The sequence below is a fragment of the Cygnus atratus genome, chromosome 11 (genome assembly GCF_013377495.2).
Source record: "Cygnus atratus isolate AKBS03 ecotype Queensland, Australia chromosome 11, CAtr_DNAZoo_HiC_assembly, whole genome shotgun sequence".
In the NCBI taxonomy this organism is placed as follows: Eukaryota; Metazoa; Chordata; class Aves; order Anseriformes; family Anatidae; genus Cygnus; species Cygnus atratus.
In genome coordinates, this window is record NC_066372.1 from 9,749,732 (window position 1) to 9,777,596 (window position 27,865).

The 27,865-nt window shown below is 47.9% G+C and overlaps 1 protein-coding gene across 2 annotated transcripts in view; it reads left to right on the top strand.

The window, feature by feature from the left end:
- The window catches only part of HCN4 (hyperpolarization activated cyclic nucleotide gated potassium channel 4), a 100,186-nt gene extending 73,565 nt beyond the window's left edge, over positions 1 to 26,621 (top strand). Inside the window, exons 5-9 of one of the 2 annotated variants that reach the window (XM_035566733.1) lie at positions 4,766 to 4,912; positions 6,947 to 7,187; positions 9,152 to 9,316; positions 25,030 to 25,601; positions 25,710 to 26,621. In XM_035566733.1, the coding sequence (XP_035422626.1) occupies positions 4,766 to 4,912; positions 6,947 to 7,187; positions 9,152 to 9,316; positions 25,030 to 25,601; positions 25,710 to 26,621 (2,037 nt within the window). Of the gene's footprint in view, positions 1 to 4,765; positions 4,913 to 6,946; positions 7,188 to 9,151; positions 9,317 to 25,029 lie in introns of both variants that reach the window. The other variant, XM_035566732.1, reaches the window with a different exon arrangement.
- Positions 26,622 to 27,865: the final 1,244 nt, after the last annotated feature.

Sequence of the window (27,865 nt, forward strand, 5' to 3'; positions counted from 1 at the left end):
AAATTTAGCCCATTATCAGTAAACAAAAGCAACACTGATAATATTTGGTGCTGTGCTAGATGTGGTCTGAGCTGTTCCGGTTGAATTGGCACTGGGATAACCACTGATTCCTAAACACCTTGCTACAACTAGCAATGATCCTCCCCACAGCCACTCCCCCCGGCTGTCTTTCCACTTCCTTGTTCACTTAGAGTTTTCTCTGGTCCCTCTGAGAATGGAATCCTGCAGAGTCCTGCAGAATCCTGCAGCCTCATCCCTAACACCATCCTCCTGCTGCCTGCGGGCTGGAGGACATGGAAAGGACAGCATATGCCTTCATACAGCGCCCCTCAGTCACTTTCCCATCACTATGGACAGCATGGACCTGTGCACATTGCGTTTTATGAATTTCTGTGTTCTTGTGGAAAACAGCAGGACTGTGCTCAGGAGCACGAGTGTGTATGTCAAGCCAACTACATTCCTAAGTGTTGGCAGGTCAAAATGTGACAGCCTGCACCAGGTGCAGACAAACTATCAGGGAGAGAGCAAACTTCTATAGGCTAGGACTGATAATAAATATGCTCCAAGCTCTGCAAAGGGAAACCAGGAAAGATTGCACCAGCAGTGTTGGCGTGATATTATTGTGTTACAAAAGTTCCGTTTTCTCCCTCTCTTTCTCCTCATTGGACTCCAGGAGAATGTACCTCGACTACACTGAGTAGATCTCCTGGTCACAGAACAAATCCGGAGGGAGGGAATATAAATGGCGTAGAAGACAAAAAACAGAACTCAGCATTTATTAGGTTTTGATGATTACTAAATGTTGGGGAGTTGACATTGCAGCACTGTTTTACTCCTAATCATATGTCAGAAAAAATAAACAAAGATGCAACTGTGTCCCATCAAGACACTCCATCCGGTGAATCTTGTCATTTGATCTTTGCCCTTACGAAGCACAAATCCAGTTAAGAGATCCACAGCATCATCCATCATAGCTCCTTCCATGTATCTTAATACAGTCTCACAGGATGTTTACTGCCATTCCCGTACGGCATTCAAAATGCTGTCAGAGCATCAGAACGTTTCACTTAATTGAAGATGCATTACTCTGCTCGATTCTCCTCTTCTTACAAGAGTGCATCTCTGTTGATCTGCAGGAAGTTTGGATGTGGAGACTGTGAGTGAGATTAAAGTCTTCCCCACAGCTGCCTCAGCCTATTTCTGGAAGGATGCAAGTAATACAGCTCTGTATAGGAAATGTATATTTATCTTCGGGTAAAGGGCAACTAGCATCCCAGGTGCTTTGGTTGCAGTAGGTTATGTGTGTGTGCCCGTGTCGGTGAGCATACTGTGAAAGCGTGTGTGTTTGAATTAACTGAGTTGCAAAAATGGAAGTCGACATTTCTCTGCAGCTCTGCAGAGTGATGTCTGTGGACCAAAGAGGACTCAGAGAGGTGTCTGTGCCAGGGCTGGGGTGCAAGCAGCTCTTCTCAAATGCAGGATCTTTTTTACGTTCAGAAGTAGGGCAAGGAAGTAGTCCAGCTTTTCCAGACAGTGATTTATTACTGCTAAAGGAGGACTCATGACAGAGATCGAGGATATGAAAGGAGTTAAAAATATTTTGTTCTCTTTGGAATGTGAGTGATGTGAGCTTTGCTGGAAGGGAGGGGAATGGGGAGACAACTAGGGAAAGCAGCAGGTTCTAGAAGGAAAAATACTCATTTAAATGGTTCCCTTTTGATATATTAATGCCTTCTTCAAGGGCTTATTCGAGGAAAAACAGACTTAAAGAAAATGAGTTAGGATTTAAATCGACTCAATTGTCTTCAGAGAGATTTAAATAATTCCTAAATGAGTCTTTCCATTTGAACTCAGAGAGGCCACGAATCTCTGCACAGGTCCTCCAAGCACAGGTCAGACTGAGGATGTGGAGACAGGAGGGCTGGAATGCAAGGGAGAAGGGAGGCAAAAGGGGGCTGTCAGGCTACGGCTAGCCATGTCTGACAGGCACCTGACAGGGCACCAACTCCATGGGCATCAAGCAGCTTTAGAGATGGCCAGGTCTGCACCATCTGAGGGCCTTGGTTAATATCCATGCACTCTGACAGTCATGCTCGCCACAGCCACCATCAGCCCCTGACTTAATCCCATCCCCGCGTGTTGCTGGTGGCCTCGGGAGTGATCTTGTCTGGAGCTGAGCAGTGATACGTACTGCCCACCATGGACTGAAAGGTCCTCCCTCCTGCAGGTTTTTCTTTCATCACACACAGAGAGAAGGGGCTGATGCTCTCATCTGCGAGCAGCTCTGCAGGACTCCATCTCTACATGCAGGAGAGCTCAAAAACTCTCCACCTGGCATGGGTGAGGGGAAGTGGCACTACCAAAGGCAGGAGAGCCAAGATACCTCCTTCTTGTTAACTGTGATTTCTTGTTCTACAATTATCTTTTGTAACCGTGTTTTTAATTTGTAATCTGAAGCAGAATGTTTCATTCCCGTGAAGTAAATTTGTCCTGCTTTTACTCTGAGCCTTATCTGAGAACAGTGACTGTAGGAGAATCTGACAAGTCCCAGGGACTTTGCAGAGCCATAATTTATTGCTCTTTGTTACAAAGCAATAAATCCGTATACAGTAGTGAGTAAGCAGAGTCCGATTCTCCCCATCCAACCTGTGCTTGTGAATTTGAGAAGTTAGGGATATTTTTCCCAAGAAGGAAAGGTCAGCTGGAGATTGACAGCAAGTGCTTATGGTGGGGAGAAGAGGGGTAGCGGGCTGGTGGCTGGCAGCAGGTGATGAGTGGCGTCTTGTGACATGGGGCACACTCAAAGGTGTCACCTGGAGCTCTGACCAGTGAGTCTCTGTGATGGAACATGTGTTGTGGTGCGTTTGCCGTATGGTGGACAGAGTCCGATACAGGACACTGGACTAAAACTGAGAGTCTGAAATGATATTTTTGGCAAGTAATTTATTGAACTAAAACACAGCATAAAAACAAACAGAGCTGTTTGTAGATTCGAGATAAATTTCATAAACCTGAGTCAGCAAAAGCTGAGGCCCTTTCCATAGTGCATGTCCTGCATGTCCTGCATCTGATTCACCAGTCCCATGGATGCCCCAGGTACCATGGTGCATCTCCAGAGGCAGCACACATCTCTGCTTTGCCATCTGAGCCAAGCCCTTACACTTTGTGCATTTAAGAGCACAGCCTGCAACATCCACGACTGGCTCAGACCAGTGAGTTCTTCCCACAGGAACTGCTGGTTTCTGCTGCCTTTGCCACCCCCGTTCAGGAGCTGCAGACAGTGCAGCGCCCAGCACAGCCCGCTGCAGCTTTCTGCCAGTCTCTACAGAACTTCAGCAATCCGAATTAAAAAGTGCGGCGTTCATTGCCAATTCACCGCCTGGCTCCCCGTGGGGGGGTGGTGACTCGCTTGACTTTGATCTTGCTGTAGTGATCATGAATATTTACAGCCAGCTCCTCTGCTGCAAGCTACAGACAAAAAGCTCTGGAAATGCCAGGAAACCCCGAGTGTCCCCTCTGCCACCTTGGCTTCTCCGAGTAATTCCTTCTCCTCTCTGGTGCAGATCAAGTTGTTAGCATGCAAGGCAGTGCCAGCACAGACTGTGCTGAGAGCTGAGTGACACTGGTGTGTGCAGGGGAGGTCTGTAATGAGCAGGAGTTCGGTAATTAGGCACTTCAGCACAAGCTGCAGTAAAGGGACATTCAGGGACAGATTTATTGGGGAAAAGAGGGGAAAGGGAGAAGGAAAGGGGGTGCGTGGTCCTCTTATCAGCATTATTTAGTGCGGTACATGCTCAGGATCATGCTCCGTGCTGCACACCGGGGGAGGGGGCATGACCAGCACACACACCTTGTCCCCGCAGCACTTGCAGGGCAAGTGGGCACATTTACAACCCCTTGCCCTTGAAGAGGTGTCAGGTACTGATAGAAAGCACCGTTCATCCCCAAATACTGCTCTGGCATCAGGCAGCATGCCCTTGTATTCCCCTCTAAGTGACGTGATGGAAATGCAAATTGTTAGGCAAAAATACAGGCAGGTTCGACAGCACAAGTGCACGGGGCAGCAGGGGCCCAGAAAAGGTGAAAAAACCTGGACCTGTGCAGCTGTGAGTGGGAAACAAAGGTGCTCGGCCTCGTAGCTGGGTGGATGAGAACACAGAGGACAGGAGAAGCAGCCCATGGGTGCTGCAGCTTCATGCGAGTAACTGTCAGGTTTCGGCGCATCCTTCTGTTTGCCTGTGACTGCACATCCACAGCAGGACTGCATTCTGCTGCTTGGTATGGCACCTGGGACAGTGGGATCCCCTGCTGGGCTGAGACACCGAGGTGCTACCCATCACTTACTGGTCTGGAGCCAAACTGCCAGGACACGTGCCTCGGCCTCCATTCTGCACAGACTTCTCACACCATTATTTGCTGAGCAGAGTGCCCTAGCCGGTTGCTCTTTACTCACATCAGTTTTATCTCTGTGTGTTAGTACCCAGGGAATGTGGAGTTATGTCCATGGTGTAACTGGCTGAGATTAAGTTTAAAGGTTAAAACCTTGGGCAGCTATTTGGGGAATATAATAAAGGTGTCTGCAAACTTCCCCTGTGTTCAGGCAATCGCTCTATCCTGCACCAGGTTTACCTACCTCGGCCAAAACAGCGTGGCGTGAAGGAAGCAGGTATGGGGATCGTCTGGCAAGTAGTTGGCCATGAGTGGGTGCCATTTACTGCATGTCCTGCTAACTCCTTCTCTTTCTCTTTCTCTCTCCCCTGTGCAGTACAAACAAGTGGAGCAGTATATGTCCTTCCACAAGCTCCCTGCGGACATGCGGCAGCGCATCCATGACTACTACGAGCACCGCTACCAGGGGAAGATGTTCGATGAGGAGAGCATCCTGGGAGAGCTGAGTGAGCCTCTCCGAGAGGTAAGGAGGGGCTGCAAATGGGCAGTGCATGTTCTTGCCGTCCTTGGCAGCCGTGGAGCTCCCACTGTGCAGTGTCCTGTCCCCGTGGTTTGCAGAGGACACCGGAGGGCAATGGGCATGGTGGGAGGCCAGCTTCCCCATCAGCACTGGCTGTGTGTGTGCCCTAGTGCCCAGCAGAGACAGCACATCCATGCAAGCGAGGGCAGGGCCAAAAAGACCACAGTCCAGAGCTTGGCTGTGTCTCCATGTGAGACAGTTTCAATCAGAGGGAGTGACTGTCCTAGCCAGTCTGTCATGCTTTGAATCCTGTTAGGAAAGACTCTGCTTGCTTTCTGAGCCTGGCTAACCCCTGGTTGGCTGCATTGCACACAGGAGTGCCCATTGGCTGTTTGTGTCCTTCAGGGCACTGTTAGACCTCTCCAGCAGATTCTGGTGTGGATGTGGAGATGAATTTCACTTTCTTCCTTGCATTGTTTGACTCTCCAGTCTCCTGTGCTTTTTCTTGGTACAACAGACATGACTATCTTCATCCAGCTGAGCTCTCCTTCCTTCAGTCACTCCTGTCCTTTATATCTATTCAAGGGTCCTTTACCTGCCTTGCACTGCAGAGCCAATACTGTGGATAAATACCTCATTTTTTTTGAGGCTGGCATGATGTTGTGTATGATCTTGTGCCCATCAATTTGTCATACAAACGTTTGCACCATGTGGGTGCTCTGCAACAAGAGCAGACCTCCTCCCCATTCCTAAACAAGCCCTGCAAGAGAGCACTTTGGAAAGTGCCTCGCTATTGCCTCACACCTCTGCGGGTCCCTTCCCTCCCTAAACACACACCCCTCTGCCTGCTGTGGTGTCTCAGTAAGCCCCCACCTCTTGCTCCCTAATATAAAGCCGTGTCTCCTGTATTTATACACACTTCCCTGCAGTGTGCTGGCCTGATCTGTGCCCCATGCAGCCTAGGAACACAGGTTCTCCCCAGTGCCTGCCTCCACTACGTTACGCACAAGCACTGGAAGCAGTCTTCTTCCTGTCTTTCCCCTCCATAGGAGAGGGAAGAACTGAGCATCTACCAGCAATATCTTAAAACTAGGTCTGCCGAAATCTAAAAGGGCAGTGCTGGAAGAGTTTTCCCCAACCCAGTGAGGAGGAGACAGATGCTTCCCCTGCCCTCCTTCTTCCTGCTCCAGTCATCCAGATCCTCCTTCACAGCTTGGCTGGGGGGCGTTTTGCTGGGGAGATGTACTCAGTATCACTTTCTGCTGCTTTCTGAGCCTGAGCTGGCATGGCACAGCAGCTCCTGTGTGACGGAAGGTGCTGTCATGCCCTCCAAGTGACACCAAGCCATAGGAAGAGCCACGGTCCCTGTCTGCTGTATGACAGCTGAACAGCTGAATTGGGCTTTCTTCATCTGAGGTTGATGAGGCAGCCCATGCCCCGGTGACTGGTGGGCACCTTTCCCTCCCTCCTCTTGACACTGTCCCCAGCTGCCCAGGATAATTATTTCTCCGAGCGCCTTGGCACTTTTGTGCTTTTTAATATCTCATTGTCAAGCAAGGGCAACAGAGAATGTAGGGCTGCCAAGGTGAGTTATAACGTTTTCCCAGAGAGGAGCCCTGGGCTTTTTCATACAGCGTTTCACCAGCACTACGCACCTCTCACAAAATCCAAGGCTTTCTGCATTAAGAGGTATATTTTATGTATTTGGCACGGTGGGGGGTTCCTGTTTGGTCCCTGCTCGGAGAGAAGGCATATGAGTGAAGGCAATGAAGCATGGTGTCAAGCTATCAGCTTCAGTTAGCACTGCTACGTGCTGTGTCCCGAGGCCCATTCCAGCCTGCACTGGGGGAGCCAGACAGAGAGGACAGCATTGTTTTTTTTTTTGACTTTTTAACATACACATCAATTGGGGAAACTTCGTGGGTTATTAGATGCTGACTAAACGTATGTGTGTGTCTTTTCTGCTCCCTGTCCCATGTTTTCTCCCTGCTTCCCTCCCCCCCACCTCTCTCTCGTTTGTACTCACATTGTCATCAGGAAATCATCAACTTCAACTGCCGGAAGCTGGTTGCCTCGATGCCCCTCTTCGCCAACGCAGATCCCAACTTTGTGACATCCATGTTGACCAAGCTGCGGTTCGAGGTGTTCCAGCCTGGGGATTACATCATCCGCGAGGGCACCATTGGCAAGAAGATGTACTTCATCCAGCACGGAGTGGTGAGCGTCCTCACCAAAGGCAACAAGGAGACCAAGCTGGCAGATGGCTCCTACTTTGGAGGTGCGTGTTAATGAGTCACCCTTGCGTAGTGAGACCCACTGGTAGTGTTCATATTTTCCTTCACTTGTCATACACAGGTAGGGCAGAATGTAGAATTGATACCCCGTCACCTCCTCCACCCCCTGTCTCTGTTCATCTCACCTGTCCTGCAGCTTCCCATAAGTAAATTGTGCAATGAGTGGTGGCTGGGAGTCGTGGGCAGTGTGGGAGTCTAGGCAATAAATAATAACAAAGTGGAGAAGGAAAACTTAGTTCTTGTAGTTTCATTTCCTTTTGCCCCAAGCAAACTGACAGATCTGTGAAGCTGAGAATCTAAAGGAAAAAAATGGAGCATTCTCAAATCTCCAAGCACATTTATAGTGTTGCCTACTCCTACTGCCTGGCATCCATCATATGAGGTACTGTATAGACATGGAGGAAAAAACATAGTCCATCATCTCCCCAGTCTGTGGCTCAGCAAAATGTCATGAAGGTCGGCAGGCAGGCATAATGTATCAGCAGCAGAGGCCTGGAACAGTGAAAGTAGTACAAGGTCAGAAAACACCATAAGAGAAGATTTAGGATGTTGCTTTTATGAGTAACACAGAAACTCTCCAGCTATCACAGCCCCACAGAGACCTCACTGACACCCCAAGACAGACAGTTCTCTGGTAGATGCACATTTCAGTACAAGCACTGAATACATCATAATTAATCACCTACCAGGAGGGGTAGAATGAAACCTGACTTTCCTTCCTCTCTGTAAGAACCGTTCTCTATTAAAAAATCCCAATCTTGAATTTCCTACTCACTTCTTCTGTTATTTCCTGCAAAATAACATGTTTGCAGCTACCTGCTGGCTCTGGGGTACAGGATTTTGTACATCACTAGCAAGTTGGGTCAGCTTTCCGGGATTTGGAGTTGGAGGGCTTGAGTCAGCATACCCTTACCCTGACAGATTTGATTAAAATTGCCCATGAGATTCAATGCGTTTCAGATACCACACGCACAACTTCTCACACATTCAAAGACAGCACAGTTTCAGAGGCATCATTTCCCTAGGAAAGCAGCCTAAAACTCACAACCTTGTAGTGCTACTACACTGGCACTTTGGAGTGCTCCCAGAATAAATCCTGAGAGTGGTGCTGGTAGATTGACACCCAACAGCACAGAAAAGCATGCTGTGACCAGACCTTCTGCCTTTAGGTCACACCATCTGTCTTTAAGTGCCTGTCTTAGGTGACCAGACTCTGTGTGTAATCAGTGGAAAAGCAGGACCCAGGAGCTCTCTGCTGAGTGCTCAAGGAGCGTCTGTGCCCAAATGAGGCATTTATGTTAGAGTCAAGGACTTTCTGTTCTGTAGCCAGCTGAGCAGCCTCCGAGAGTAGCTGACTGCAGTGTAAATACACCAAGAGTTAGTAAGTGGGTACCACTAACTTGGCTTATCCTATCTGTAAGCTTGTGACACGTCTGCAAGTAACTTCCAAGTGTCTTTGAACAGACAAATGTTCTGGGTTTGAGGATCGCTGTTACTACCAGGCACCAAGGCCACAGGTCAGCACAGAGCCTTTATTGCAAATCTAAAGAGAGAATTAGCTTCAATGAGCTCACGGCATGACCTTCTGCTCCCAGTGCCCATGAGGAGTTGGAGAAAGACAGCTTCTCCACTCTGAATGCACAAATGACATCTTTGATAATCCACCATAACAAAACTTGACTGGCTAATTAGATCAGCAGAATCCCTGAGGTGCAATTGTACATAGCAGCTGCCACAACTGAGCCCCCTGGTATTTTCTTTTTTAAATGTTCCTGCATATGGAGAACATTGCCTCTGCTCATGCTTTCAGGGGGAAAGCAAGTAGAGTCTACCTGGAGAGGAGACTGGGTGGCAGGCAGGACTGCCCTTTGAATGGCAGCGCCAGGTTTTGTATGGCAGGGGTGGTGGTGTCTGTCCCCACATTCTCAGGCTGGGGTTTTCATTCCAGAAATTTGCCTGCTGACTCGCGGCCGGCGCACAGCCAGTGTGCGAGCTGATACCTACTGCCGGCTCTACTCCCTCTCGGTGGACAACTTCAACGAGGTGCTGGAAGAGTATCCCATGATGCGGCGAGCTTTTGAAACGGTGGCTCTTGACAGGCTGGACAGAATTGGTAAGTAGAAGATGTGAGGGTTTCCTTTCAGCTACATGCTGCCCTGGCATTCTGTGCCCAGACTTGGTCCTTTTGGTCCCTTGTTCCTTTGCTGGACTTGTGAACTGAAGGAGATCCTACCCAGTCTCTCCTTGTCTGGCTTCAGCTCCCACCAGAAGCCCGTTTATGATCAGTTAGAACCTCATCCTTCTCTCTCTGTCTCTCACATACACATTGCTGCCTGCTCCTGCTTCATTTGTTTCCATTTCCAAGAGGTCTCTTAAAGAACCAAGACCATTCTGACCCCATGAGAGCCATCCTGAGGAATTCTCTAGATTTTGAATTTTAGCTCAGAATGTGCAAGTACCCAGAGCCTCCCAGGTTCAACAGAAAATAGGCCAGGCTGTGACCTCCCCCAGGTGCTGCGAACAAACCTTAGAATTTCATTGAAATGTTCTGCAGCAGCAATCATCCCTCAGCATGGGGGCTCAGGTGTTTGTTGGAGGGTGGCCTGCGTTTTGCATGGATGCTGGTTGGGCTATGGCTGAATGTGCTAGTGGTATTACTTTTTAAAAGACAAAAACTAGAGCCACACTGATGAGGAAGAGTCTTCTCCATCAAATGCAGACCATAATGTAGCTTTTTGGGACAGTTGTTTTTCTGGTCATAGTTCACAAACAGCTGGAAAAGCAGAAAGTGCTGTTGGGACAGGAAAGCTTGGAGTGCTTTCTTGTGTCTTGTGCAAAACCATCAGCAAAGCACAGCCACAAAGCACCGTCCAGCTGTCCACAAGAATCCAATATATTCAGTAGAAACGGGCACCAGACAGAACAAAGACATGGAACAATTGATAAAACACTTTACCTCCCACGGCCCAGAGTAAACACAGGTAACCAAAGAGTATCATTGAATTGTAATAGCTCACAGTCACCCATGCCCTGATGCCGTCCTGTCCTGCAGACATCACCCGTGCTGCAAACAGTTTTGTCTGATTAGAGGAGACCAGGTACTAGTCCTTGGTCACAACCAGAGGCATTTAACACAGAGATTAAGTGATTTACACAAGGTCATGCAGGAAGTCTCTGCAGAGTTAAAGACTGAGCATTTCAGAGTGCCAGCCTAACTTCTTTAGTTTCTTATTATACATCACTTAACGCTGCACGCATTTTCATTGCTTTCCAGAATCAAAAAGGTCAGTGCAAGTCTTGAGTACAACGCAGAAAGCAAGGAGGATAATGGGGTGGGGGTGGGGGGGTAGGAAGGAAGCTGGCATCCCAGCAAGGGGTGCAGTATCTCTGGGGCTTTTCATGCCAGGAACATTGTATTCTGTGCATCTCATTACCTGCTTCAGACCAGAAAGCGTGACCCCTGAAGAAAAGGTTATGAGCTAAATATGTAGAGTTTGGCCACTAATGAGGCCCTAGTGTAAGTGGCAACAGTCTCCTCACTTAGGTTATTTAAATTAGACTCAACAGTCTTCTAGAAAATGTAGTATCGAGCACAACCAGGGATGGACCAGCTTGACTTTATCTCAAGTTCTTCATCTTCAGATGGTCAGTACTGCTCCACTTCCTAGCCTGGTGCTCTTTGTAACTGTATATACAGGTGGGCAGGGCATCGTGTGTGCTCCTTGTCCTTTGCTCTGTGTGAAGCCGCATGCACAGCCAAAATTCAAGGCAAATGTAGCACAGACTGCTCATCAGCAGTGATGCTGAACTTTGAGGAGGTTCCCAAAACCACTGTGAAATTAGGTAAATCCTTGGGTGCTTAACCTGTAGTGATGTTACCAGAACCTGAGGGAGCTAGTTTGAAGCTAGCTGGTGTCTTCTCCTGCTGCAGTCCTTGAGCTGCTGTGTAGACATAAGAGGATAAGAAGCTACTACTGATATTGCCCTGCAGCATTGCTTGTCTCAGTGCGAGGATCAGAGACCAGCACTTTACTGTTGAAGATCTTAGCTGTCATCCTCACTCCCAGCCATCGGCACTGCCTGTAGTTGTACCGCTGGTGGCAATCATCAGTCAGGCCAGATCCCTGGGTGTAAGGGCTGGAGGTGTGGGAGACGGGTTGCAGGTCAGAGAGCAGGATCATGCTTGCTTAGTGGCTGCATCGCAGGCATTCAGAGATCTGCAGTGATGTGCACACCAGCCAGTGCTCTGCCACTGGGACGGTGGCTGGACCAGCTGAATGCTGATTTCCTTTCGTTCCTTCCTGGAGTCAACTTGAAGGAGAGAGAATGCCTCACTGGTCCCCTTGCAGACAGCGTCTCCACATTAAAGAACTTCCCAGAGTTCCTCCACCTTTCTCACTCTGCTTTGCTGCTGTCAGTTTGAGAATGGATTGCAATCATTTCTCATACAGTGGCAGGACAGTGCTAGTCTCCCCATTATACAGAATAATCTTAACCCAGAGCTACCCAGCTGTCCAGTTGTTGTTGATTTCAATGCAATAAACACTTGGGAGCCTTTCATGATGCAGATCAAAGAGAGTTGCCCAAAACTGCATTAATAATTGGTGTTCGGGCAGGGAATTTTACAGTGTAGGAACTGAGATGTGGGGAGGTAAAGCCAACCTGCTCAAGTTCACGCTGAGTCAGAGGCTACAGAGAATAAACTTTGCTGGCTCAACTCCTAATCCTCTAAGCCCAAGGCAGCGGTCCCTTTCCACAACTCCATCAGAATTGTGCCTGAACTATCCCTGTGATGTTACTCAAATTTCCAAGGAACAACACTTAGACCATGAGTCAGACCACTCATCTGGGGCATTTCATTGCAAGCAGCCTTTTTGGCTTGTAGCTCCTTCCCATTTTCAGTGTGGAGGCATGCAGGAAAGGCTGGCAAAAGCCAGACAGGAACCTCCATGTCTGTGCAGCTGTGGGAAGGCTTCTTTGCAGTGATGGTTGAGGGGGAAAGCTGCTCCTCACAGCTCTGTTTTCTCAACCATCATAAAAAACCTCATTTGTTTCTTCCCCTAGGAGAAATTCCCTTCCACATACAGCTGCAAAATGTCAGTATAAGGTCAGAAGGTGGCACAGAGCTACTGGAATAACATGCCCCTTGGTGCAGAGCTCTGGCATTGTCCTCCCCTGCTTTTGCCATTCTGCTGACCAGAGCCAATATCAGTCCCTGCACCATAAAAAAGGCACAGACCTTTAGAGCCATACTCTGGAAAATCCTAGTGCTCTCCCTGTTTCCCTGGCAATCAGACTCCATAGCTGCCTATTCTCCAGCTTTATGTCCTCTACCATTGCAAAATAGCATCCTCATAGTACCTTCCAGCCCCGTCGTGTGTAACATTCTTTGGCTGGAATTTCTCAAAAGAGCCTAAGGGAGTTATGCCTGTCCTACTGGAATTGGCAGATCCCATGGAAATCCCTGCCTTTTATAAATAAGACATTGCTTCACCTTCCCCTGAAATGTGCGCCATCCAGAAGCAGCAGCACAGTAGCTGCGTAGCGGCATGTAACTGGTTAGGGAAGTCAGGAGCACTGCACCGAGCTGAGACTGACAGTAAGGGGATTGTTATAGGGGGCTGAGAGTAAAGGGCAAAGGGCCAGAAGGGCCTGGTATGAACAGAAGAAGAACTGTATTTTTGGTTCATGCTGCATTCAGCTCAGGATCTGTACACAGGATGGAAGCAAGTGGGAGCCTCTTTCCAAGTCAGTGGTGCGTTCACTAACTTCCTTCGAGCCAGCTGACAACACGTCCTTGAGAAGCCCAAGCCTCACTGAGTACACGAAGTGATTCAGAGGGCTCCATCACTGTCCTGGTACCAGGGTAGATCCATCCAGTATTCTGCCTGTGCAGTGAGGAATTGAGAGCAGGGAGAAAAATCTCAGTCCATCCAGCCACAGGAGGGGTGCTTACAGGATTAGCTGCTATGCAGAAGACTTGGAAAGTGTGGTCTGAGCTCGCCTCGGTAGCAGAGAGACAGGGTAAGAATGTAAGACCCCGTCCCTTGAAGCACCAGGAGCAGTGCTGGTTGACTGGAGGTGCAATGAGGCATTTGCTTTGCAGAGCAAATGCAGTTTGAAAGCCAGTGGCTAGACAGAGGGCAAGGAGAGGGGCAGATGCATGCAGATCTGTGCCCCCCATCGCTTCCTGCTGGTAGCCCGGCGGTATGGCGGCATGGAGGGCACAGCCCCCAGGAGCTGTCAGCTCCATTGATCGCTCTGACAAAGAGCATGTTGGTGTATCCTCCTAACCACTGTCATTAATGGGAATTGATATTGGCATTCTGCCTGGGCCATGCATGGCTGGGGAAGAGGTTTCCCAGGTGTCTTGCACTCACAGAGCTCTTTAAAAACTGGAAGGGATTAGTCTCTGAGAATTGACTAAGGCCGGGATTCTGCAATGATTTGTGTCCCTTCTTAACTCTACTCTCTGAATAACTTCAGACTCTAAAGAACTCCTCACGCTGCAGAAAATCACATGCACAGGTCTCCACAGGCTCAAAGCCTGAAGATTGAGACTCAAGGAAATCAGGCTGACCACTGATTAATAACAATTTTACCACTGATTTAATTTCCCTCTTTTTCTTGTTCTTGACCAAGCTGTAAAATTCTTCCTAGTGTTTGTGTGTTGAAATGATTTGTTCGTTTCTCCAGTGAGTAATTCTTTGTCTGACAAGCGTTTGTGAACAGCCCCAGTTTGTGATGTGTCAGTTAGTTACGTAAGTCGCAGGATTCTGTTCTCGCCTGGCTTTGAAACTGGATCTCGGTGACCATTGAAGCTTAAAATTAGATTTTCACAAGTATTTGCACTTGTAAAACACAACCGCTCAAACGTTCACTGAAAGTAAATACAATACGGGTCGTGAATATTGTCAAATCAAAATTCACTGGTGCATTCCAAAAATATTGGGGAACAATTATTTTCCATTGCTCACTGTGCTGTAATAAATACCATGAATGTCTGCCATGAAGTTGCTCACCCTCCATATCAAGGTCACCAGTGAGAGCTGAAAGAACATTTTGAAGGCAGGGAACGCTATGTTTTCAATTTCTTTGGGAATATTTTACACCAAATAGTTTGAAATATATACATTTTGAATGCCAGTTGCATATATTTTGATCCAAGGATCCCAGTTAACCCTGGATTAAAAATGCCTTGCATTTCCTCCAGGCATTGCAGATGCTAAAAAACAAAGCTAAGGCAACAAAATACCCATCTAAATATTACGTAACGTTATTACAGTACAAGAATGTCTGTTTAAGATATTGTAGTGGAAGAAGTTTTAAAAGCTTTGTCATACAAGCCACAAAAATAGCTGTTCTCAAACTTTTTCTCTGGGCACCCCATTTGTCAGCTCGTGATCATGCTTCTGCAACTGAAATCCCGTTGGGTTTGCAACCCATCGTGTCTGGGTCGTGACTAATGCTCTGGGATCCGCTGCCTCAGAGGTAGGACTGGCCTGGGTTAGGCTGGGCAAGCTGTGAATGAGAAGGTCTGGGACCTGTGCCAAGCTCTGCCACAGATTCCCCATTTGTCCTTGTCATGCCTTTGCTCTCTGCCTCCGTTCCTCTTCTCTTCTATGGGGAAAACAATACCAGCAAAGGTGGAGCTCGGTCTCTGAACACACCTTAGCTGCTTACTCCCTTGGGGCAGGTGCCATCAAAATCACATGAAACTGACTGAAATGTGTAGAAATAAAACAATATGTACTCAGCATAAAATGTCCACACTGAGGTCCCAGATTTGTTTACCGTACACCGGTGAGTAATCCCTGAAGAGCTGCACACGTGAGATGAGCAAGCAGATTTGGTCATAAAGCTCTATATGCCTCTTATTGAGGCTGCTGATAAAGGCACAGGTGATGTTAGGATACAAGTTCCTGTGACCTAGGATTTATACAGTGCTACAGCTTGTGCGCTCTTGGAGAAAGCTTTGTTTCCAAACCACGTTGAAGACTTTAAGTAGATGCAAACTTATTATCCACGTACTGAGCTGCTGAGATACCGGTGCCTGACAAGAGGAAACATGGACTCTCCCATGTTGTGTCCTCTCGGGTCACCCACAAACATAACTGTTTATGAGGAATCAGAGTTCAAATACCACTGTTCCTACTTCTCTGACCTGAAATCCTCTCCCATCATTTCTGACAGTACAGCGTGCAGATCTGAATCTGACCTACAGTCAGCAGAGAGAAAAAGGCATTTCTGGAGTGTGATTTGTCTTCCCTGAGATAGCTATCTAAAATGGCCAAGGTAGAAATGCGATCTAGCTCAGATATTGGTGTCTTAACGGTAGGAGCTCAGACTTCAGCAGGAATTCAATTTGTGAATTACTTTTTATTTGGAAGTAAAGTCCAAGACTTGGAGTATTTTAGCCTAAGGAAAGCTATCAGCAACTCATCAGCCATGGGTGAGTGCAAATGACTTCATCTTAATTAAGGTGAACTGCCAACCCTGTCTGGATATGGAAGTGCCGTTTCTCATGCGACTCTGGAAGCAAAATAAAGCCTAAGACACCCCAGTAGAAGGGGCAGTAGGGGCAGTGGTGAGATCTCAGGTTACCTGCCTTTGACTTTCTAAATAACCTTGAGCACCTCAGTTTATCCCAACCTCACAGGTTGCAAGTCTACCTCACAGGCTGCAAGTTCTCTGGGAAGAGTTTGGTCTTCTAGGCAGATGTCACTAGTACCACGGACACTTAGTTGGAGAGCTGGGAGACATTCAGCAGAAGCAAGAGAGTTGGGGAGTGGTAGGAGATGCAATATATTTGTGCCCCATCTTCATGGGTCCCCCGAGCTACCAAATTCCTTTTGCATTTAGAGAGCCATGCTCGCAGCTATTTGCTATCAGTATCAAAATAAAACACCCGTTCAGGTAATTTTTCACCATTCCAACACCTTTTTAAAGTTTTTGACTCTCTCTTTAATTACATGAAGTAGGATCTGCTTGCCGACCGCACCTGTAAACTCAGGGGAGTTTTCCTGCCTTGAGGGCAGTCTGGTAGCTCTCTGCACCCCGACCACACTGCTGACAGAAAGCAGTGCCAGAATGTCACCAACCCAGAGTCTTCCAGAATCTGTCCCTGTCACAGCTGTCAGCTCCAGCAGGGCACTGAGAATTGAATGCAGAAGCTTTGGCTCCAGATATAAGCACTCTTGCCACTTGAAGAGAAGAGAAGGCTCTTTGGCTTCAGTCTCCAGCAATAATAAGTAGCAGCCACTGTGCTTCAGAATTGCACAATTCTTACACCCATTCACGGCTATTCACAAACAATTTGCTCTACAGAGCCCTATAGGTTTGATTTTTTTTCCTGTATGATGGGCATAAATGTGACAAGTGAGAGGGAAGAGCATCATCAGCTTAATTTTTTTCACGTTTTGTTTAACAATCATGAGATTCATCAGATAACATCATTTTCTGCATATCGTTTGACCTACAGCAGTTTGGCACAGTTGGAGGTTGCGTTCTGTCCCTTAAAAGCGATGCCACATACCTCAAGTAGGTGTATGGGAGAGGAGAAGCAATCAGTGGTAGGCTTGAGCTGTATGAGGAGAGCAGACCTCTACTTGGAAAGACAGGGGATTGTCTGTTGTAAAATTTTAAACTCACTATTGTTTGTTAAGGTGGTCATAAGACAACAGATTCAGCTAACCACCCCAGTGCAATGGGCTCTATGCTGATAAAATTTATTTCCCTTCCCATATGGCGCTTGGCTTTCCTGCAATAAACCCCTTTGTACAGTTTTATCTCCAGAGAGGCTTGTGGAGGACAGAGCAGGGGAAGAAGGGAATATTGTACATTAAATGTACTTCAAATGATGCGGCTCTTACAAGAAAGAAATAGACTGCATTATGCAGGTGGGTGCTGCCTTATATGTTGCACGGCATAAGAGCACACATATGGCAAGTTCTGCAGAGCAGTTCATCAAGAACTGCACATCCAGTTTGTAATGTGTTTACATAGCCTTGCTCTCAGGAAGGTTAATGTGAATTAGTTTGTAGAGCAGATTTGTTAAGTGCACGGAACTCCTGTGCGGATGTTCTGAGGCAGAGTTCAAGCTGCTGGGATCCAGCCGGCTTTGCCTGGCTTCCGGGAGCTCCTTCAGTTCTGAGCTGACCCCTTTGCAAGGCAGGCAGTACCTTGTAGCTGATGAAGTGTGGGGTGACCTACATTGGAGAGGAAGGCGGGCGCTAACAGCAGAAGAGCACATACGTCAGGGGCTGAGAATTATTTTGAAATCTCTGTTCCAGCTGATTTCCCTGTGTGTGCAGACCCTAAGACAGCGGCAGGAGCTGGTGCTGCAACACCCCCCAGCCAGCACAGTCCCAGTGCAGGATCCCCCCAGGGCACAGAAGGGCAAAGACCACCTCCGTATCTGCAACGTGCTGTGAGCTCTCTGCAGCAACCAGTGATCCGAGCAGGGTGTTCAGTACCCAGTTGTATGAATAATAAGAAGAGAAGACCTGAAAGAAATAACCATGTGGTGCAGGGGGCAGCCACTTTGACAGCAGGCCAGAGCATAAGCCAGCCTAATAAAGTGAGATTATTTCAAATGCATGCAAATTCAGAAAGCAATTCAGTGACCTGAATTCTTAAACTGCAGCCAGCTGACTTAGACAGAACTGAAAAGAGAAATGAACAGAAAGTCACAGCTAATTTCCCCTGTGTCTGTGCGGAATTTCAACAACAGAAAGCTAATTTTGATTATTTGATAGAAGAATTATTGTTGAGTGCTGGCTCTTTTTATGAAATCGCATGAGCCTTTCTCCCCGTTCTTTTGTGTGCTATCTACAGTTGAGGAAAATCTGACTTTACAATTCTTTATTAAGGGAGCAACATCTATTAGCTTAGTTTCCATAATTTCACATACCCCACTCCACTTCAAAGCACCGGCAGCTTTGTTATAAATATCTCCTAGGCTCCAAATATCTTCTCTTCTCCCCTGTATTTAGTCCACTGTTGCAGTGAGGAAAACATGGAGTTTTTAGAGCACACAGCACTCCACTGATGTTATTTATTTTTGTCTGACCATGGGAAAAAACATTTTGTGCTAGGAGCTGTACAAAGAGAACAAAAAGGCGAGTTGTGCCATGGAGACTCTTCAGTCTAAGTCCTTTAATTTCACTCCTGTAGCACCTAGACCTCCCCTCCGCAGGTTGTCACACACCATGTGCTCTGCAGAAGCCCTTGTGAGTGGAGTCTTGCCCCGTGACACAAACAGGGCAGATTCTCTCTCCTCGGTAGAAAGAAGGGGCCTGGAGCTACCTCAGAGCAAGCAATGGTGGGGAGCTGGTGCTTGTGCTGGTTACAGATGGCTCCTGTCCCAGCTCCATGGCACCCAGGGGAGCTCTGGGACTTGTCTCCAAGAGAGAGGTTGACGAGTAGGAGTTTGGGAAGTCAGGAACATGGGGTGATAGAGGTGGGTAACGTCATTGGCTGTAGGATGAAGAGAAAGTGGGGGCTGTAGGTCTTGCTAAGGAAAGAAGGAGGGTCAGGAGTCAAGAAATCAGGAGACGTGGGACTGGAAATGGTGAGTTGGGTCTGACCATGGAAGAGGTTATTGGAAGACAGGACAAGCACTCTTTAAGAGACCACTTGGCCCCTGCTTCCAAGCCTTGCTTTGGTTCCTGCACTGGACTAGGCTGTCCCTGTGTGCGTCTGTAGGTCAGAGGTCTGCTGAGGTTGTAGAGTGGCCTTCCACGAGCTCACGTTAGTATGGGTTGGGACTTTGGGTGAGCAGGACCTGAGCTTCTAAACTGTTCACAGGTGTATTAAGCAGATTCAATGCTCTGAGGCAGAATCTACCCAGGGAGATGTAACTGCCTGCTCCAGAGGAAGTGCTAAAGCAGCATATGGCAGGGAAAGGTGAAAAGTGATGCTTTTCCCATAGAAAAGCAGATGAGAGCTCTAGAGACAGATGTGTGGCAGTGTTCATCCATCAGACCTTCACCTCAGAGGACCTGGGTGCAGATCTGAGCAGGGCTTTGCCAGGTGAACTGGAAAGACATGATCCAACCGGAAAAGGGGAAAAAAATAGTACCCTCTGGAAAGGCAGCCCTGGGAATCATCTGTTAGCAAGGGCCCCACGTGAAGTTGCATAACCTTACTTTACGTTTATCCCTCACTGTAGTCACACACACTCCAACGTATTTCCTCCTGCACCTCTCCCCTGAGCTCTGCCAGAGCAGTTGCTGAATTGGAATTAGCTCCCTGTTCTCTACAAACCAACATTTTTGGAGAGTTGAATTTGGTGATCTGAGGCCAGCCCCTAGAGAAGCTGGGCAACCTAAAAGCCTCCCTAATCCTGGCAGCACGGGCAGCGTTCCTGAGGAGAGGTTCCTGCTGCTCCAGAGACATCCTTTCACCCCACGGCCCAGACCCAGCACTGCTTGCCAGGGCTTCCCAGTTCCGGAGCTGGCAGCACAAGGATGTCAGTGCCCTTCAAGTTGGTGGAGTGTGGGATGCTCGATGTCAGAAAGCTTTAAACTCTGATTAACCATGAGTACTGACTCCTGGCAAGCCTTCAGTCCTCAGCCTCTGCTCAAAAGCAGACCACGTCCATTCAGGAGCCCCGTCCTGAGCTGTTTGCAGGGTGCCCATCAGGGCCTTACTGTCCCCCTTCATACACACATGCAGGCCAGTCCCAGAGCTAGGCTTACAGAGAGCAGACTTGCAGACTTGGCTCCTGGTTCCTTGTGCCCTGGTCCCTGTTTTCCCACGAGGGATGTTCCCACCAGCAGAACCTGAACACGCCAGGTCTCGGGTTGGCCTCAGGCAGGGTCAGCATGTGTATGTGTAGGCTTCTCCAGTGCCAGGACTCTGAGGCAAATATCCTTTACATTTTGACGTGTCCAAAGCAAAAGTTCTGCTGAATTTCCAGTTCAAAGAATATGTCAACAAAATGCTATAAATTAGAATTACAGCTTTCTTTAGAATCTCATTAAATTTATGTAGTATTTTGGGGTTTAGGAGAAATGCATGGATGGGTTGTTTAGTACCTTAGATTCTGCTCAGCACTTTCTATGGGGTAAACAGCCCAGAAGAAGAAAATCCTGTAACAGCCAGCCTCCGTAATCACTCCATGGTTAGGGTGAAGGGGAAGCTGGAGTCCCCTTTCCTCTCTCCTAATGAAGCCTCTCCCTGGCTTAGCAAGAACACAGGGCTCTATTGCAGTTCACTGAGTATAGCTGTGAGTTGCAGGACATAGTTTTAATTAGGGTTACACAGAGCCAAACTAATCAGCATTTCAGTCTTCAGATTGCTGTCTTGTTTGCTCTCCTTTTGGGGCAGGTGCAGTGACAATAAATCCAGACAAGGAAAAATGAATTTGAAACTGAAGCAACTTCATAAATAAGATGGAGGGGGGGGGGGCAGAAATAATCTCAGAACCACCAGCCCAAGCAAACTTGCTCCTACTGCCTCATTCTGCTCTTGGCTTCTGTTTCACGCAGGACTTCAGTCAGACCTGCCAGGAAAATGTTTTTGTGCCAGCAGGGCACTGCTGTGTGCCTGTTGTAATCTGGTGCTGGCTGGAAGGAGGGTTTTTCTCCAGAAGCAACTAGTCAGGCTTGTATCAGGGTGTGGAAGCATCATGTGAGTGATGCAATTAATTAGAACGGTGGAAACAATTAATTTTTCAGTCTGCTAACCAGTTACAAGTTTGAAAAACGATTTAAAAAACTCTTCTCCCCTTCAGTAATTGAAAGAACATTTTCAGTATTTTTTAATGATCTGGAGCTGAAATCTGAGACTTTCTCGGAAAAAAAGAAAAGGAGAAATTTGATCTAATGAAACAGTTAATAAATTCAAGTTGAGTTCAGAAAAACAGTAAAATGTAATGTAATTCCAAAGGAAAACTGAAATGTCCTGTTTAAAAATAACAAAAATAGTCATTCCAAGGCTTTTACTGGTATTATTTTATCAACGTGACACAAATTTAAGGAGCTCTGATCAAACCATTTTGCAGTAAATCGTATGTGTGTTTGGAAAATGTTAGTGTATTCTCCATTTAGTGATCTGCCAAGGAAACCAGTCTGCTGTTGAAGTCTTTCCGTGTTGTCAGGAGCTCCAGTTATGAAAACATCAGTCCCCTCAATTCATCCGTGCAGCCCTGATTAACATCGCAATGGGTTCTCGTTGGAATTGAGGGCAGCACTGGAAATGGCAGGCTATTCAAGCACAGACAAGCAAATCAGAAGCCAAAGACAGGTGACATGGAATTAAAAGAGTGAGATGAGGTGCGGTGATGGAAGCGCAGAGCAGTTGCTGGTATCAAGCTTTTCAGAAAGCTGCACTAGCAACATCTGCTGTTTCTCCTCCTTCTACCCAAGCTGTCCCTCCTCAGCCCGGTTCTGCTACGATCTGTTATCAAGAAAGCAAATGCAGTAGGGCAGTTTTTTGCCTGTCTGGCTTGAACTCAGCATGCCGTCTCCCATCCACACCCTGACCTTGCAGTTGTGCAAGATTCCCCATGCTGAGATTTGTACCTTCAACTCCAGAAAGAAAATGATTACAAACCTGCAGACTGAATTGCTTTTTATCTCAAGTGCGCTGGCCAGATTTTCTCTTACCTGTCAACTTATTTAGATTGGTTGCTCTTTTTCTCCAGGCTTGGAGCAGTTAGCATTTCTGTTTCTGTTTAAGCAGCTCTTTGTGATCTAATTTGTTTGTGAGCAGGTGTGTGCTTCTAGAAGATGCTGCCTGGAAAGTACTGTGTGTGTACAGTGTGACCCTCTGCTCCTTCACTGCCAAAATGCTCTGAATTTTAAAGGTGACATTCATGCTCCTCTGGCACGCCTGGCTACATGAACGGCAGGTAGAGGCAGGCTCTGTTTAGGGGATATCTGGTGCTGTCCATGCCAGCTTGTTATACAGTGAAACGGGCGTAGTATAGGTATTGTACACAAGTATTTCAGTGCAGACGGGCTCTCCAGCCCCTGTAATGGCATCAGCAGCTCTGAACACTGGCTGCTTTCAGGTCCGTGTCCTTCCAGAGCTGGTCTCTCTCTAAGATCCATTCCTGTCCATCTGCCTTTCTTTTTTTTTTGGGGGGGAGTAATCATCAGCAGGTAAACCACAAAACCATTAAGCATCCCATAACACTACCCACAACAGACACGTCCTTAAAACCCTGTCAGCATTTTGGTTTGGTTTTGTGGTGCAGTTCAGCCCACTGGAGGGGTTGACCAGAGAGCTGTAGATTTCAAGTTTTACCTGCTTTGAACAATTGCATAGCACTATTCCATAGCACTCAGTTGTTAGAGTCCACACCTCCTCCTTTATAAGGAGAGAAACGCTTGATTTTGAAAAGTACAGTGAAGGAAAAACTACAATTACTGTTAGATTGCTCCTTATCTTCTTTTTTTTTCCTGAGCTTGTCTAAAATCACAGTATCTCGTGGGGCTTTCTGGAACCAAAGGGAATGTTTCTTATCAGCTTCCTTCGTCTGTGAAGTTCCCTATAAATCAGTATCAAGTCACCTCTTGTCTGAGAGAAGCTGAATACATAGTACGCACCCACAGATGTTTTTCAAGCCTGATTTATGGATATTTTCTGCACCTTCTCCAGCTTTGCAGCTTGACACTAGAACTAAAACATTGTACATCTTCCTAACATTGTATGTGGTAGTGACTAGAATCTCTCTTATGCTTTATAATTTCCTCCTTATTTCTGCAACAATTGCTTCCCCTCTTTCTCGTGGTAGCTTTAGAACTCAGCTAGTTATCTTCAAAACTCCCTCATTTCAGAGTTACTTCTAGGACACCAGCATACCAGTTACCCTCTTCTGAGTGTCGTTCAAGTCCTTGGCTGCCAGATGTTTGAGTTTACATTTGGCTAGAGTAAGAATCATGTCCTTCAGCTGTAAGCCTTTTACCTGTTACAGATGTAAAAGATACACCATACAGTAAAAGAAACAGCAACAGTCTGGATGTCATCTACACACAAAGATCTGAGACCTCAGCAGCATAGGATTGAAAGGAAATTCCTCTGGAATCTCACTGGGAACTAATACCAAGGTGGCAGTCCACTCTTAATCATTCCTTCTTGGAAACTATCAGCTGGCCAGTTTGAACTAGAATGCCATATGGGACAAATTAAATACCATACTGTGGTTTTAGTTGGTAATAACAAGGGCTGACTTACCTTGAAAGCAGTGATTTCATGACAGAGACAAACTTAATGGACAAGCCTTTGTTTGCAGCAAACTTGTTAATTGACAGGAGCAGCGCTGCCAGCTTTTAATTCTTAAAACATGACATGATTGGGAATTAAAGTACTGAAAAGAGGCCCCTCCAGTTCCCCAGTATCTGGCAAGATGCTGCGTGCTTGCCCTGGTCCTGTACAGGAACTCGAAGCGATCAGAACCAGCAGAAATGACATTTGAATTAGAGCAGAGGTTTGCTAGTGGGTTTGCTAGTGGGCCTGAGGAAGCGTTTGGTTCAGGGAGGAAGGTTAATTCAGCTTTTGGTCTGATCCAAACCAGCTGGCACCTCGTCTAGAGGTGACCCTTCTGCACCCCTGAGCTTCAGCCACAAAATGAGCTGTGTGCAGGCGCGCAACCAGGGTGCACACAGCTTGCTAGGTTGAACCCTTCATATCCGAATGATTGCAATAAATAAAAGTGAAAAGGAAGCCTATAGGCAGGTGCTGTCATCAATTCAAACTGGCATATGCTGTCAGGATAGAGGACCCTTGAAAAGGCAAGAAGAGAGGATCTAATCCACACCAGTTTTGTGAGAAAACCATTCAAGCCAGCATATACCAACGCCTTACAAATCAATGCTGGCACAGTTACCCATGCACAGACTGTTACGAGAACCCAGATGCAAAAGCCGTTACACAGAGTGCCTATCCACGTCAGAAATCCTGTCCTTTGAGAAAGCATTTGTGCTCTGGTGAAAGGGCATTACTGGCAGCATCTCATCCCCCTGCTTCAGTCCAGGAGAGAGCATCCCTTCAGTGCCAGGTGCACACTCAGGCCAGACAAACTCAGTATGCCACATTTTCCAGTCCATTGAAAAGGCAAAGCGCTGAGCTAATATTTTGCTGCAGGCTAGAAAGTCCAGCTGGAACAGGAGGTTTGCTAGCCTGCAGTTTCCTTAGAGTTTGGGCTAGAAGGGCACAGTGAAATAATGGTAGCTGCAGCGTGTCTGAGGGCTCTTACTTGGGCCACCTGGGCTTTTCCAGCACGTAAAGTCCTTCTGCCCATTTTTCATAGAGAAATTCCATTTCAACTAGAAACAAATGTTTGACTTCAGAATGAGCAAGATGCATGAGACACATGATGAAAAGACATGTCTGGAGAGTAACTGATGACTCAGGAGACTGCACTGAACTTGTGTTTCTGAGGTTTTCCTTTGCAAACACAAAAATTATCGTCTTTGGTTTGCTGCTCTTTTTCTAAATGGAAACTTAGATTATGAGTTGCAAAGTGAGAATCTTCCAGAAATTTAGATTATGAGCTGCAAAATGAGACTCCTCCAGATTCATAAGCTTTGCTACCACTCTGCCACACTTCTCAAAATTGGCCCTACTGTCTTAAGACTATGTGTTCTGCCAGGCAGTTCTATGGGACCTTGATGTATGTTGATCATACCACAAAAGCTGAAGAGACGATGTTTATCATGTTGTTGCTGGAGCACAAAGACTGTATGCAGAGCCCATAATGACAGAGGAAGGGAGACAGTGCCAACAATTCGAGGAAGGTCTGGCAGGAATCTTTGAGGAAGCCTCCCCTGCTTTGCCATATCAGAATGACCCTTTCTCTCTTCACTTTCCCTACAGGTAAGAAAAATTCCATTCTGCTGCATAAAGTCCAGCATGACCTCAATTCAGGTGTTTTCAACTACCAAGAGAATGAGATCATCCAGCAGATTGTGCAGCACGACAGAGAGATGGCACACTGTGCTCACAACGTCCAGGCTGCTGCCGCCGCCGCTGCCGCTGCTGCATCCACACCCACACCCGTCATCTGGACTCCACTGATCCAGGCACCCCTGCAGGCTGCAGCAGCCACCACTTCTGTCGCGATAGCTCTGACCCACCACCCGCGCCTCCCCACAGCCATCTTCCGTCCCCCGGTGTCCGTCCTGGGTTCCCTGGGGCAGCAGTCCAGCCAGACCCCAAGGCAGCTGAAAAGGCTTCAGTCTCTAATCCCATCGGCTGGGCCTTCTGCTGTTGGCTCCCCCTCCAGCACTCCGTCCCAGCTGCACACACCGGGAGCAGAAACCCCGTCATCCTCTTCCTACCACATCCAGCAGCTCGCAGGATACTCGGCTGCCGCCGGCTTAGGCCAGTTCCAGGTGGGATCCCCTCCCGGTGGCTCGAGCCAGACAGGTTTGAGTGGCGCATCCTCTGTGGGACTGAGCCAGCTCCAACAAGCACCATCTGGATCACCTTTAGGGACAGCTCAGCCCACCCAGCAGCAGCAGCAACAACAGCAGCAGCAGCAGCAGCAGCAGCAGCAGCCACCCCTTTCCAGCAGTGGATTCGGGCACTTCCAGCAAGCCACAACTAGCTCTCCATCAGCATCACTCACCCAGCTCGCATCAAATTCACCCCCTGGCCTTCTCAACCAGTTCCAGCCCACCACGAGACCACTGCAGGCGGGACAGTTACAGCAGCTCTCAGGCAGTGGGACTTTGGGGGCAATTAATCACTTCCAGCCCCCTCCTTCTTCTAACTCGCCATCCGCCAGCCTAAGCCAGCTGGCACAGGCCTCTGGTGGGCCGTCCTCAGGCCTGTGCCAAACACATCCAAGTGCATTAGGATCTGTAACTGGAACGATAGCCCAGCTCCACCAGGAACGATCGCCTTTTGCCTCCATGTCTCCTCTCCAACAGTCCGGCGTCGCCTCTCCCTGTTATACCCCTTCTGGCCTTAGTCCTCCTACTCAGAGCCCAGTGGCAACAAGAACTTTCCAGTGTGGCCCTTCTGGGGCCTCAGGCTCTCACGGCTCTCTGCTCCTGCCTCAGACCGCCAGCCCACCTCCGCAGATCCTGCAGTCCAAAAGCACGCCGCCTGTGCCGCCCGGACGCCTGAACCAGGACATCAAGTTGATTTCTGCTTCCCAGCCATCTTTGCCCCAAGAGCTGGCTCAGACACTGAGCCAAAGTTCTCATTCCTCTAGAGAATCTGTTTCCAGCTTCTCTCCTTTTCCTGGTGGAGGGACTGGACTTCTCGGGAAGCCTTGTAGCTCAATTCCTGGGCGCGTGACTTTACCACGTCAGATGTCCTCAGGTTCTTTACCACATCCGCTGGTGTTTGGGGCCAGCACTGCGGGCACTGCTTCCCTGACTGCTGGTGGGCGGAAAGAATCCATAGTGCTCACAGGGGATCTGGAGCCTGTCAGATCCAAACTGCCCTCCAATTTGTGAGGACTCCTTCTGAGAGCTGGTTATGTCAGCCGTGCAATTCAGTTCCCGATTAGACTTTCATGAATCATTTTTTTTTCTTTTTTTTTTTTTTTAATTTTCCCTCTTTTTCCTCCATTTCTTTTGTTTAGGTTTAACTGTGGTTAGAAACAAACAACAAAAAAAAACCACGAAAAACAACAAAAAAAAGAAGATAACCAGGTATTCTTAGAGCTATAGATTTTTGGTCACTTGATTTTATAGAATATTTTAATACATGGAACAAAAGGATATGAGCAAATTTAATCCAACGAGGTAACACACAGATGAGGCGTGTGCCTGAGCTGGAACATGTGAATGATCAGCCATAGAAGCCACCAAAAGAGGTTTTCCTGTTGAGGCAAAGATCTGAGGTTGACGTGGGCCATAGAAGGGAGCATCAGGTCAGGCCCGTAGCTGGTGTTTTTGGAACAGCTCTGCTTGGCCTCAGCTTAGCACCGCTTTGCACCAGACTGGTGCACTTGAACCTGGCTCGCAGCACCGAGACATGGAGGGACTGAGATAGCTCACCGCATACATCGGGAAGTTTCACTGCCTCCCAGGTTTTCTCCTGTGATCAGCAGGGCACAGAGGAAGCAAGAAGAGGGCAAGTTTCACTAACGCAGTCCCCTCTGGGGATTTCAGAAGGGCTGAGTTGTTTTTTTGGACTCCATCTGAAGAAGAGGAGGGTGACCAGGAGACGGACGGGCCTGACTGCAGCTGCTTGTCTCGTTCCACCAATGCTCTGAGGGAGAAGTCCCGTTGCTGCCAGCCCCGCTGGCCGCAGCAGAAGAATCACAGAATCACAGAATGGCTGAGGTTGGAAGGGACCTCTGAAGATCACCTAGTCCAACCCCCCTGCCGAGTAGGATCACCTAGAGCACCTTGCGCAGGATGGCAGCCTCAGCGTCCCCGCGGTGTGCAAAGCATGCATGCTGCCGTCCTGCCGTCCATGTGCAAAGCATGCATGCAGAGCAAGGGAGGGATGAAGAAAGGCAGCACATTAATCTTCCCTCTCAGTCTCGGTGTCTCAGTGTCCATGGGCTGACTGCTTTGAAGAGAACTGAGTAGGGTAAGATTGCAAGGTGGGGTGCAGTCACCCTGGCCCTCCTCCTCCTTAGCCCAGGGGAGTCTGAGCTTGGAGGCACTGAGGGCAACACTGGTGCCCGGCCACGAATCCTCCAGATTTGCAACTATGTTCATACCATTAAAACAGATTAAACCAGAAA